The 12,407-nt window shown below is 44.8% G+C and overlaps 2 protein-coding genes across 2 annotated transcripts; both read right to left on the bottom strand.

Moving 5' to 3' along the window:
- Nucleotides 1-7,407: 7,407 nt before the first annotated feature.
- On the bottom strand, nucleotides 7,408-8,351 carry LOC127338840 (protein LURP-one-related 11). Its single transcript, XM_051364807.2, has one exon. It carries the CDS (start codon nucleotides 8,287-8,289, stop codon nucleotides 7,684-7,686), a length of 606 nt encoding a protein of 201 aa, XP_051220767.1. The 5' UTR covers nucleotides 8,290-8,351; the 3' UTR covers nucleotides 7,408-7,683.
- Nucleotides 8,352-11,365: 3,014 nt separating this feature from the next.
- LOC127340288 (protein LURP-one-related 11-like) lies at nucleotides 11,366-12,102 on the bottom strand. The gene is made up of 2 exons (XM_051366058.1): nucleotides 11,854-12,102; nucleotides 11,366-11,734 (listed from the first exon to the last, which is right to left on the bottom strand). The coding sequence occupies exons 1-2, from the start codon at nucleotides 12,100-12,102 to the stop codon at nucleotides 11,366-11,368; spliced, it is 618 nt and encodes a 205-aa protein (XP_051222018.1).
- Between the last annotated feature and the right edge of the window lie 305 nt (nucleotides 12,103-12,407).

The following is a 12,407-nucleotide window of genomic DNA, read 5'->3' as shown; positions in this document are numbered from 1 at the left end:
CGCTGTTCTTGGACAAATGAGTAGATAAAAAACTGAATGTTATTCATTATGCTAGTAAAACTCTTGATGCTGCTCAAAGAAATTATGCTACAACTGAAAAAGAATTATTAGCTGTAGTCTTTGCTTGTGATAAATTTAGATCTTATATTGTTGATTCAAAAGTTACGATTCATACTGATCATGCTGCAATTAGATACTTTATGACAAAGAAAGATGCTAAGCCGAGGCTTATTAGATGGGTACTTCTTTTGCAAGAATTCGATTTACATATTGTAGATAGGAAAGGTGCTGATAATCCGATTGCTGATAATTTATCTAGATTGGAAAATATTGCTTATGATCCTGTTCCTGTTAATGATAGTTTTCCAAATGAACAATTGGCTGTAATAAAGGTGAGCTCGCGAGACAGTCCTTGGTATGCTGATTATGCTAACTTTATTGTTTCCAAGTACTTGCCTCCAACCTTTTCAGCTCAGCAAAGGAGGAAATTCTTTTATGACTTGAGGCACTATTTCTAGGATGACCCACACTTATATAAAGAAGGAGTGGATGGTATTATGCGAAGATGTGTTCCCGAATATGAACAACAGGAGATATTGAGTAAATGCCATGGTAGTGCTTATGGAGGACATCACGCCGGAGAAAGAACCGCGCAAAAGGTTCTACAATCAGGTTTTTATTGGCCAACTCTCTTCACGGATGCGAGAAAGTTTATTTTATCTTGTGATGAATGCCAAAGGGTTGGTAATATCTCCAGACGTAATGAAATGCCTATGAATTATACTCTTGTTATTGAACCATTTGATTGTTGGGGATTTGACTTCATGGGAACTTTTCCGTCTTCAGAAGGTAACACTCATATACTTGTTGCTGTTGATTATGTTACTAAATGGGTGGAAGCCATACCTGCAAAAAGTGCTGATGGTGAGACCTCTTTAAGAATGCTTTTAGACATTATTTTTCCTAGATTTGGAGTGCCTAGATATATTATGACTGATGGAGGTTCTCATTTTATTCATGGAGGTTTTAGAAAAACTCTTGCTAGGTATGGTATTAATCATAGAATTGCTTCCGCTTATCATCCTCAAACTAGTGGGCAAGTAGAATTATCAAATAGAGAGATTAAATCTATCTTGCAAAAGACTGTTAATAAAACTAGAAAGAATTGGGCTAGTAAATTGAAGGATGCACTATGGGCTTATAGAACTGCTTACAAAAATCCCATGGGAATGTCACCTTATAAAATGGTTTATGGGAAAGCTTGTCATTTACCTTTAGAACTAGAGCACAAAGCTTATTGGGCAGTTAGAGAATTAAATAAAGATCCTAAACTTGCCGGTAATAAGAGGTTGTTGCAATTGAGTTCTCTAGATGAATGGAGAAGTGAAGCTTATGAAAATGCTAAACTCTTTAAAGAGAAAGTTAAAAAATGGCATGATAGAAGGATTATCAAAAGAGAATTTAATATTGGGGATAAAGTCCTATTGTATCGGTCTCGTCTCGCATTCTTTGCGAAATTACTCTCGAAATGGGAAGGACCATATGTTGTCGAGGAGGTGTATCGTTCAGGAGCAATCAAAATTAGCTCTCTCCAAGGCAATGCCACGCAAGTGGTGAATGGACAAAGACTCAAGCATTATATCTCAGGTGATTCCTATAATGTTGATGTTGATATTATTCGAGTGGAAACACCGGAGGCTTTCATTAAAGGGCAAAATGACAGTCCGCCAGAACTCGACTTTGAATAGGTAACAGTACTGGTAATGAAAAGTACGCAATTTACTTTCCGAACAATATTTTTGCTGTTTTTGGAAAATATGAAAAATTACGAGATCGAAACGGAGTGGAAAAGACGCACGAGGGCGTGCCACCATAGGCCGACGCGGCCTGGCCTGGGCCCGCGCCGACCTATGGTCTGGCCGCCTCGTCGCCCCTTTCCGACTCTGGTTCGATCTGGTACTTTCCTTTTGTCGTGAAATTTTTTGCTATATAATCCCCCGGACCCCTGGAGGCCCGTATATCGTTTTCTCGACGTGTTTTGTTTCGAGCTGTTTCTGCCAGGATTTGCTTCGGATCTAGAGCCATCATGTCTTCGTCGGAAACTCCGAAGGACAGCTCCTGCAAGGATGTTGGCAACTTGTACATGGAGGAGCTGAGGATGCACCCCAAGGAGGTGCTGCTCGTTGAAGGAGAACTGCAGATCAAGGATGTCCAGGGTCCTAAAGGAGAAGGAAGCTTGGAAGACAGGATGGAGAAGCTAGAACAAGAGGTTTTCAAATACAAGAAGATGGCTGAGCGTGAGGTGGATATCTTCCACAGGATTGTGTCTGAACTCATTGCTGAACATGAGAAGGAAACTGCAAAGCTTTGGGGCGACATCCTCTCACTTCACGACACCACCAACAAGCTCCAAGCACAACTCTATGACGTTCAGAATCAGAACTGTGAGCATGCAAACAGGTTTAAATACATAAGTCGTGCTGCTAGTTTCAGGATTCCCGAGACCAAGATGTCGCTTCTTGATGGAGAGCTTCTTCCTTGGAAGTTTGATGACGGGAGTTCATCACCACCATCTCCGCAGGAGTAACTCATCATCGGTATTAGCATCCCCTTGGTTTGTTCCAAACTTGGGGGAGTGCCGCGGTATCACATCATCACTACCTTTTACTTTTTATTGTCAAGTAGTGTCATATCATGAGTAGGGAAGTTATCATATAAGATGGGTTGCAGTTTGGAAGTATCTCTCCTTTAGTTGGTTATCTATGTATCCCTTGGTGTGAGTTATCGTTATGGAATATTAATGAGAAGTCTTATCATTTACATATTGCACATCTTATTTTAGTTTGCAATCTCTGTTATATGATTTATCTTGTCATTAGTATTGGTATCACTTTGGGAGCATTGAATAAATCTATTTGGTTTTGGCAAACTTAGCATTGGTCAATAGCAACAACGCTTTGAGGTTTAAGTAGAAAAGAGAAATACATGTAGTTGTTTCATTGTCTTTCTTTCTTGTTAGCTCATAGCTTATTATTCTGAAGTTAAAATTGTTTGTGCTTACAAGGAAGATGCATGATTGTTTCTATCACATGTATATTTGTTTGTTTCCTTCAACTCTTATGCTTGCTAATTAACCTTGCTAGCCAAAAACCTGTACTGAGAGGGAATACTTCTCGTGCATCCAAACCTTAGCCCAAACCTATGTCATTTGTGTCCACCATACCTACCTACTACATGGTATTTTCTGCCATTCCAAGTAAATACTTCGTGTGCTACCTTTAAACAATTCAAAACTTATTATCTCTTATTTGTGTCAATGTTTTATAGCTCATGAGGAAGTATGTGGTGTTTTATCTTTCAATCTTGTTGGGCAACTTTCACCAATGGACTAGTGGCTTCATCCGCTTATCCAATAATTTTGCAAAAAGAGCTGGCAATGGGATTCCCAGTCCCAAATTAATTAAACTAAATAGACACTCCTCCATGGTATGTGATTGATGGACGGCACCCGAAGGATTCGGTTAGCCATGGCTTGTGTAAGCAAAGGTTGGGGGGAGTGTCATCATCATAATAAAACTAAAATAAAAAGGCACTCCTTCATGGTATGAGATTGTTGGCAGGCACTCGAGGATTCGGTTAGCCATGGTTTGTGAAAGAAAGGTTGGAAGGAGTGCCACATAAAATGAAAATAATATGGGAGCCGCTCTTTGAAGGTTGTCTGGCAAGGGGGTTAGAGTACCCACTACCAGTCGTTGACAACAACAAACACCTCTCAAAATGTTACTTTTATTCTCTTTATATGATTTCAAAACTGAAAAAGCTCTAGCACATGATTTAATCCCTGCTTCCTCTCGCGAAGGGCCTGTCTTTTTACTTTATGTTGAGTCAAGAAACCTATTTCCCTCCATCTCAAGCAAGCATTTGAGTAGTTGTGATCAAACCATTATATTGTGATTTGCTTCATCATGTCTTTTATTCTTCCTTGTTTAGTTCAAGTTTTATCTGAATGAATATAGCTTTGCAAGTTATCAATGATCATGAGGAGACCATTATGATTGAGTATGCAAGTTGTGCCTTATAAACTTTAACATGAGAGCGCTGCTCAATGAGATAAATATAACCTGTTAATTGTTCTTTGACCAAGAACGAAGTTTGCCATCACCAACTATGATTTCTTATGCACCTTTATTTGTGATTACCTTATACTTGTTTCAAGTTGAGTTATATGAGGAAGTTGTTTAGTATAATGTCTTGTGTGAATGAATATGATGCTTCTTGTCCGTATTTTATTTATCGACTCTTCACTCCATAAACATGTGGTCCTGTTTACTGAGTTCAGTTTCGCTTGGGGACAAGCGAAGTCTAAGCTTGGGGGGAGTTGATACGTCCAATTTGCATCACTATTTTATATCATAATTTGCTGTTACTCATTGATATATTTCATATTGGGACACAATACTTATGTTATTTCATCTATTTTGCATGTTTCATCATTATTGGATGATCAAGCACCGGAGCCAGGATTCTGCTGGAAAAAGCACCGTCAGAACGCAATATTTCGGAAGATCAACTGTGGAAGGAAATTATACCAAAAATCCTATTTTTCAAGATGACGAAGGAAGCCAGAAGGAGGAGCTGAGGAGGCCCAAGGTGGGGCCGGACCACAGGCCGGCGCGGCCCATGGCCTGGCCGCGCCACCTTGTGGTGTGGGGGCCCCACAGCCCCTTTCGCCTCCTTTTCTTCGCGAAACCCTTCGTCCCAAAGACCTAAGCGACGGAGGGTACCTCACGAAGAGTTACAGCCGCCTCTGCGGGGCGGAGAACACCAGAGAGAAAAGAGCTCTCCGGCGGGCTGAGATCCGCCGGGGAAATTCCCTCCCGGAGGGGGAAATCGACGCCATCGTCACCGTCATCGAGCTGGACATCATCTCCATCACCATCATCATCATCTCCACCATCATCACCGCCGTCTCCACCGCTGGACACCGTCACCGCCGTAGCAATTTGGGTTTGATCTTGATTGTTTGATAGGGGAAACTCTCCCGGTATCGATTTCTACTTGTTGTTGATGCTATTGAGTGAAACCATTGAACCAAGTTTATGTTCAGATTGTTATTCATCATCATATCACCTCTGATCATGTTCCATATGATGTCTCGTGAGTAGTTCGTTTAGTTCTTGAGGACATGGGTGAAGTATAAATGTTAGTAGTGAACTATGGTTGAGTAATATTCAATGGTATGATATTTAAGTTGTGGTGTTATTCTTCTAGTGGTGTCATGTGAACGTCGACTACATGACACTTCACCTTTATGGGCCTAGGGGAATGCATCTTGTACTCGTTTGCCGATTGCGGGGTTGCCGGAGTGACAGAAACCTAAACCCCCGTTGGTATATCGATGCAGGAGGGATAGCAGGATCTCAGAGTTTAAGGCTGTGGTTAGATTTATTCTTAATTACTTTCTTGTAGTTGCGGATGCTTGCAAGGGGTATAATCACAAGTATGTATTAGTCCTAGGAAGGGCGGTACATTAGCATAGGTTCACCCACACAACACTTATCATAACAATGAAGATTATTTAGCCGTATGTAGCGAAAGCACTAGACTAAAATCCCGTGTGTCCTCGAGAACGTTTGGTCATTATAAGTAAACAACCCGGCTTGTCCTTTGTGCTAAAAAAGATTGGGCCACTCGCTGCAATTGTTACTCTCGCACTTTACTTACTCGTACTTTATTCAACTGTTACATCAAAATCCCCTGAATACTTGTCTGTGAGCATTTACAGGGAATCCTTCATCGAAACTGCTTGTCAACACCTTCTGCTCCTCGTTGGGATCGACATTCTTACTTATCGAAAATACTACGATACACCCCCTATACTTGTGGGTCATCAGGGAACTACTCACGGAGCATGATGGAGGCGATGACGTTGATGGAGATGGCTTCCGGGGGCACTTCCCCGTCCCGGCAGGGTGCCAGAACAGAGACTTATGTCCCCTGAATTGGAGTTTCGCGATGGCGGCGGCGCTCCTGGAGTCTTTCTGGAGTTTCGTCAATTGGTACTGTGTTTTTAGGTTGAAAGGGGTTATATAGGCGAAGAGGCGGCGCAGGAGGCTCGACAGGGTGGCCTCCCCATAGGGGGGCGCAGCCAGGGGCTGGCCCTCGCGGCCCACCCTCCTGGTGGCCCCCTGGCTCTCCTCCGACTCTCCTTCGGTGTTCTGGATGCTTCCGGGAAAAATAGGATGTTTGGCGTTGATTTCATCCAATTCCTAGAATATTGCCCGAACAGCCTTTCTGGAACCAAAAACAGCAGAAAACAGCAACTGGCACTTCGGCATCTTGTTAATAGGTTAGTTCCAGAAAATGCATAAATATGATGTAAAGTGTGCATAAAACATGTAGATATCATCAATAATGTGGCATGGAACATAAAAAATTATCGATACGTCGGAGACGTATCAGGCACCGCCAACATCGGCACCAATGGTGCGAGGCTTTCGTCTGGAGTGTCAACGCTGACGACAGGCCAAGTAGGCCTTGGTCGTAGGCGTGGCGAGCCGCACAGAGAACCACCTTGTTGCCGAAACGCCAAACACTCGCCCGAGCAGCGCGACCCGGCCAGACCGCTGCAGAAGGCAGATCGGCCGCCCACCGCCAAGCCTGGACACGGGCCCTCCGAAGCCCCAGATCGGGCCCGACCGCTGCATCCCCCGCGCCTCAGCCAAGCCGTCCACCTCGTCGCACGGCAACACCACGGCTCCGCCGCGCCGACAAGCTCGCCAAGCAGAGCTGTCCTGCGCCCAAGTCCGGCGCCTCCGGCCGACGAGACTGCCCCGCGCAGCCTGCCTCTAGAGCGGATTGGGGAGATCCCGCCGCCGCCATGGCCGGACGGGGCGAGCTGCAGACCGGACGGCGAGCCGCAGAGAGCAGCGAAGGCCGGGTACGGTCCGCAAGCCCGCCGTCAGGGCCGGCGCGCAGAGGCACCACGACGAGGACGACGCGGGCGCGACGAGTGGAGGCGGCGACGAGCGCGGGCGGCGACGAGCGCGGGCGGCGGCGAGCCCAGCGCGGGCGGCAACGACCTCCGGGACCGGCATGGTGGCCTCCCTCCTAAACAGCCATGCGGGGGCCCGAGAGGCATAGATCCTCGCCGCCCCCGTCCTTGGCGGCGCACGGCTTCGCCGGCGGCCGCCTCGGGAGGCGACGAGGAGGGGGGCAGAGGGTGGGGAAGGTGGCGGCGGGGAACTAGGGTTTCGCTCCCCCGTCGCCTGGAGGAGACGACAAAAGAGCGGATGTACTGGCCTATGGTGCAGAGTTGGAACCTTGACGTTTGTTGATTGTTTTAGCTCCTGCCAGAATAAACGCGCGCACGTACACTCGAACAGAGCATGGATGTTGTTTCTTCGGGCCCTCCACATGATTTGCATTGACCGATAGTTTCCATATGTATATTCTGTGAACAACCTGGAACGCATGGGAAAAATAACTTCCACCAAAAAGAGTCTAGACGCTCTCAATTTGGCAAAAAGTGTTCAAAAATAATTTTCTCAATGGTCTAATAGGTATGTTTTTCCAAACTATCTAGCTAGAATCTCCATGTACTCTAAAGATAATGAATTCTCATTTTTGTTCGGCTAATCTAAGCTGGTGGTGAATTAGACCCGCTTCATCTCCACCCATCCATCACAAGGAGCGGTTCATGAGGCCGCGCACGACGACCAAACCAAGCACGAGCAGGTGATCCACCTCCGTTCCCACCGTCAGCGACAGTACGTCCTCACCCAGCACGACCCCCGCCGACGTCTGCTTCCGCGAGACTTCCGCCACGACCGCGCCGTCGACGCCGGTGACTCTGTACTCAGACTTGCGCGCGCAGCACCCGTCGACCCGGTAGCACGTCCCCTCGCCGCCGTGCATCCTCACGCTGGCTCGGGCCTTCTCGGCCCGTCGCACGCTGAACCACGGCATCGCCTCGTCCTCCTCGCCGCCGTCGTGGGTGCACCGGCTGACCTCCCACCTCCTGAACATGCCCAAGCCCTTGCGTCTGATCCTGAGGACTGTGTTGCCAGCACGGTCCATGAAGAAGACCTCGCGGCCGCCCCTGCAGCTGTAGTTGTCCACGCGGAAGGCGACGGCGCCGTCCGGGGTGTACACCGTGCAACCGCTGCCGTTGAACACCAGCGACTTCATCCACACCGTGTACGCCTGCCCGCCCTGCCGATCGTCGAAGGATGAGCTTGAGGAGGTGGATTGCGAGGCAGCGGCAGGGAGGGGATGGATCTTGGCCATAGGGGAGATAGACAGAGAGCTCGAGGAAGTAGAATGCTCTGCTCTTCTCTGATGTTGTTCCGGTGAGATGTGATGATTGGGATGGTGGGTGCCAGTGGCCGGTTCCACCTATTTATACAACAGGTGCTTGAACTTTGTTAGTTATTCCTTGTCTGGATTAGTTTACGGCACTGTGTGCGTCACGCGATAGGATAGAATAGTGCTGCGCTGAACTTGTTTATGCGCGATCTAGAACTGCACTCGTCAGCATGCGATCGATTAGCGCCACGTTTTGCTAGTGCTAGTTAGTTTGGGCTATTCTTAGCCGGGCACGGTTAGCCATTCTGAACACATTTCCAGAGTTCAGCGAGGAGATGAATCACTGGCTGATACACCTTCCACTGAACCTAAAACCTGGATCTAACTAGAACTAATCACTGTGGAACATGTGTGCCATTATTGGATTTCAAAATGGATGATCGAAGCTTATAACGGATTCTTCTGTTTGGACTCCTTTTCAGAAAACAGATTGTTCTGTTCGGTCAGCATAAAGAAAGTAGGCACCTACACTGAACCAAGGATAAGCACCTGCACCTAATTAAGCTTCTAGGGCAGCCAGGCCAGTTTGCGTCGTTGTTCTTGTTCCCCTTTCTCTGATGTCAGGGTCGGCCACCCTCAACATTGTTTACAAAGATCACTTATCCACACATGGTGGAACACCAAAATTAAAGAAAAAACAGGCTACATTTTATTCATAATTTTGATTGCTTATAGAAAATCCGTTTCATGTTGTTTGGACAAACGGCAGTGGGAAGTGATGACACAAAATGGATATGGATGCTGACTACTGCTATCATATAGTATAACTCAAATCAACTACACTACTACTAGTAAATTGTTTGCTTCCAGTTCTCAGGGAGTGTTAAACAAAGCACATCCTACCATAAAATTGGGAGCCTCGTGCAGCTTATTAGGAACTCTAATAATGGAGCGTAAACTATCATCGCGCCAACGTGAGACTTCTGAAGATCATATGGTAATCACAATTATTTTTGTCGAGCGCACCAATACAATGTGTACATGATACTGTGTTACTATATATTAAAATTGAAAGGAAAGATAATGCTTGTTCACCGGGTCGCTCGCTTCTTCTGAATTGGAAATGACACCTCCAGATAGTTTAGATGAGAACAGTGGTGCTAATGCAGCTGGTGATACATGGAGGCTTTGTGCGTTTAATTATGGTGCAAAGTCTTATGCTTACTAAAAGTTGGGAGTGCAGAAAATTCAAACAGCACAGATACTCTACGGTCTCTATATATTGCAAAGTTAAAATTAATTTTAAAATGAACCTGACCTGTAGCACCGCTCACGCGTTTGAGCAGCTGTTCATCTCAAGAAAAATATGCAAGGAAAATGAAAGGAGAGGTAGGAAAGACAATACCATGGTTCAAAAGAGAATAAAGCAGTAGATATACACGGCAAAAGACACACGTGTGATACCATTTTCCTGTATATATAATGGCTTCGGTCGCATTATCGATCACTTTTCAGAGAGACGGAAAAAAGGAAGTATGGGAGAGGTAGTACAGGTACAGTACATTTTGCATCTGATTCCCGATCAGTCAACTAAGTAAAATTTGCTCAAAATTAACCCTTATGAACATTTGCCGCAGAGCCCACTAGCTCATTTTGTTAATCCTCAATCAAAGGGAACACTTCTCAACGCATCTAAACTGTATTAGTACGACCATGTGTACGGAATTTGTGTTGCTGATGATTATAATCTTTGTTTGACCTGCTTTTGGGGGAATATGTTAAGGGAGTGACAGTTTGTCATTTTAGATTATACTGATAGTTATTACTCACTCCATGTCCATAGCCGTCCAATGATATAATTTTTACCCTCTGTACTTGCAACAATCTCAATGAACACATACAACTTAGAAATAGTTATTTCACAATCCCTAAGAAATAGCAAAATTGTATGTTTAATTCATATATAGTCTGGTAGGCCTACTAGATTGACGTGGCCATGGTTTAATAAAATGATCCCTATTTACTGATCTTTTTTTTCTAAGTTATACACAACTTGGGTCCTTAGAAATCATCTCAGGCTTATTTACATCCATAGACTTTCATACCAGCACAACTGGGCCCAAACTATGTCCAGAAAAAATATATATGGAATTACAAAATTTATGAACCATTGGATTTTCATTTCCCTACTACACAAGTACACGCATCTTCAATGTGTGATAGGGCAACCAAGAGAGTAGAATCCAAATCAAAACTTAAGAGTATATTAATAGCCTTATGATTTACCTAAACAAACACTCACCCATTCAGTTCTCAATTAAGCAACTTAGGCACAGAAAGTCGAAATAGAGCCCAGCTACGTGGAATCAATCATTTGAGAAAGAAAACGATATTTTGAAACCCAACAGTCTCCATTTTATTGTAGTGTACATATGACACATTTTTTTTCATCAAAATTATATCTTTTTTACATTCCGTTGTAGACCAAAATGGTAAACATGTGGATAAAATAGAGATACCATTTCCTTTTTCACCTTATATTTATCTTCTTTTTTCTGTAGTTTACAAATCCTTCAATAAAAACTAGACATGTCCATGGAATATTTACTACAGAAGTTTATGAAATTTTCAACTAACGTTTTCAATAAAAAGAAATACCGTGCTCAATGGAGGAAAGGTAGATATGCTCCCTCGGAGCACGGTTATTATCTCTTGTTTCTGCATCTATAGTGCTACTAGTTTTCCATGTCAAAAACATTATTATCAGCTTCTTGGACAAGGTAAAAATATTTATCTGAAGTTGATACCAATTATATCCTATCTTTGCAATAACTTAATGTTATCAAAGTTAAGTAATGCACAACCTATTGTAATGAGGAAAGGGGTTTGTATATCTTTAAAATAACTCTTCATCCAAGGATTGTGGAAGCACAATTCAAGTTCCTTTTCTCAACACGATATTGACCTCAATGTTTACACCTCTCTGTACGATGAAAAAAACACTTGAAATAACCAGTGTACAAACACTTCAAGGAGAAACATGCCCTTCCTGCGCCAATCAGATGCAACGGCTGATTAAGCCACACACGACCACGAGCCCGACGACTAGCAGGCGATCCGCGGCCGGGCCAACTGTCAGGGTTAGGACGTCCTCTCCCAGCGCCAAGCCGGAAGCTGTCCGTTTCCTCCCGACCTCCGCCACGGACGCGCCCTCAGCGTCGTCGCTGACCCTGTAGTACTCCGACCCGCGCAACGCGCCGTCGATCGTGTACGCCTTCCCGCCGCCGGCCACCCTGACCACGGCGGCCCTTCCGTTCTTGAGGACCCTGTACTCCTTTCGGACACTGAACCACGGCTGCTGGTCGGCTGCCGCGTCATCGCCGTCGCAGCATGAGTAGCCTTGCCATGTGCTGAAGAAACCAAAATTCTGCAATAGAAGTCGATCACTAATTAAACCTCAAAAGTTTCATTTGTTCTCGAAGATTGGATCTTCAGAAATTGTATCTTCAGATAGTGTCAGGAAATAACATAGTACAATGTACTCACCTTCTTGAGTAGTAGCTTGATGAGTGTCTTGCCGCCCGTGTCCATGACGAACACCTCGCGGCTGCGGGTGCAGGCGTAGTTGTCTACGCGGTAGGCCACGCGCCCGTCCTGGCCGTAGATGGTGCAACCGTGGCCGTTGAACACCAGTGATTTCATCCACACCGTGTATACCACCTTCTGATTCTCATCACCCGTAGCAGGATCATGCAGCTGCGAAGCAGACAGCGGTTGGATCCTGGCAGTGGCCATTGTATTGAGTTCAGAACTTGAGATGAGATCAGTCTGCAAATATAGCCCTATTGCATTTATACATATGCATGTAGAGAATAAGGGGACATGCCTTTTTCTAGCTTCCATTGATCAATTATTATTTTATTTTTGTAGTAACTGGGGCATGCTTTCTTCCATTGGTTATCTTTTGTCAATTATGGATGCATGACATGTATGCATGGCCTACATCTAGTTACACCCATGTTTTGCTAGCTATAATATGGTTTAGATGTGTCAACGATGAGTTGTTTAAGGATTAGATATAGTCTCTGCATGCAATGTTC

This window comes from Lolium perenne, chromosome 3 (assembly GCF_019359855.2).
Source record: "Lolium perenne isolate Kyuss_39 chromosome 3, Kyuss_2.0, whole genome shotgun sequence".
Taxonomy (NCBI): Eukaryota; Viridiplantae; Streptophyta; class Magnoliopsida; order Poales; family Poaceae; genus Lolium; species Lolium perenne.
Note: the sequence above shows the minus strand (reverse complement) of the source record. Positions and strands in the feature narration are given on the sequence as shown.

Bases quoted from the DNA above. Each gene is read 5' to 3' on its own strand.
- LOC127338840 (XM_051364807.2), bottom strand. From the start codon at position 8,289: ATGGCCAAGATCCATCCCCTCCCTGCCGCTGCCTCGCAATCCACCTCC.
- LOC127340288 (XM_051366058.1), bottom strand. From the start codon at position 12,102: ATGGCCACTGCCAGGATCCAACCGCTGTCTGCTTCGCAGCTGCATGAT. The intron at 11,735-11,853 runs GTGAGTACATTG...CTTCTATTGCAG, and splicing joins TCAAGCTACTACTCAAGAAG to AATTTTGGTTTCTTCAGCAC.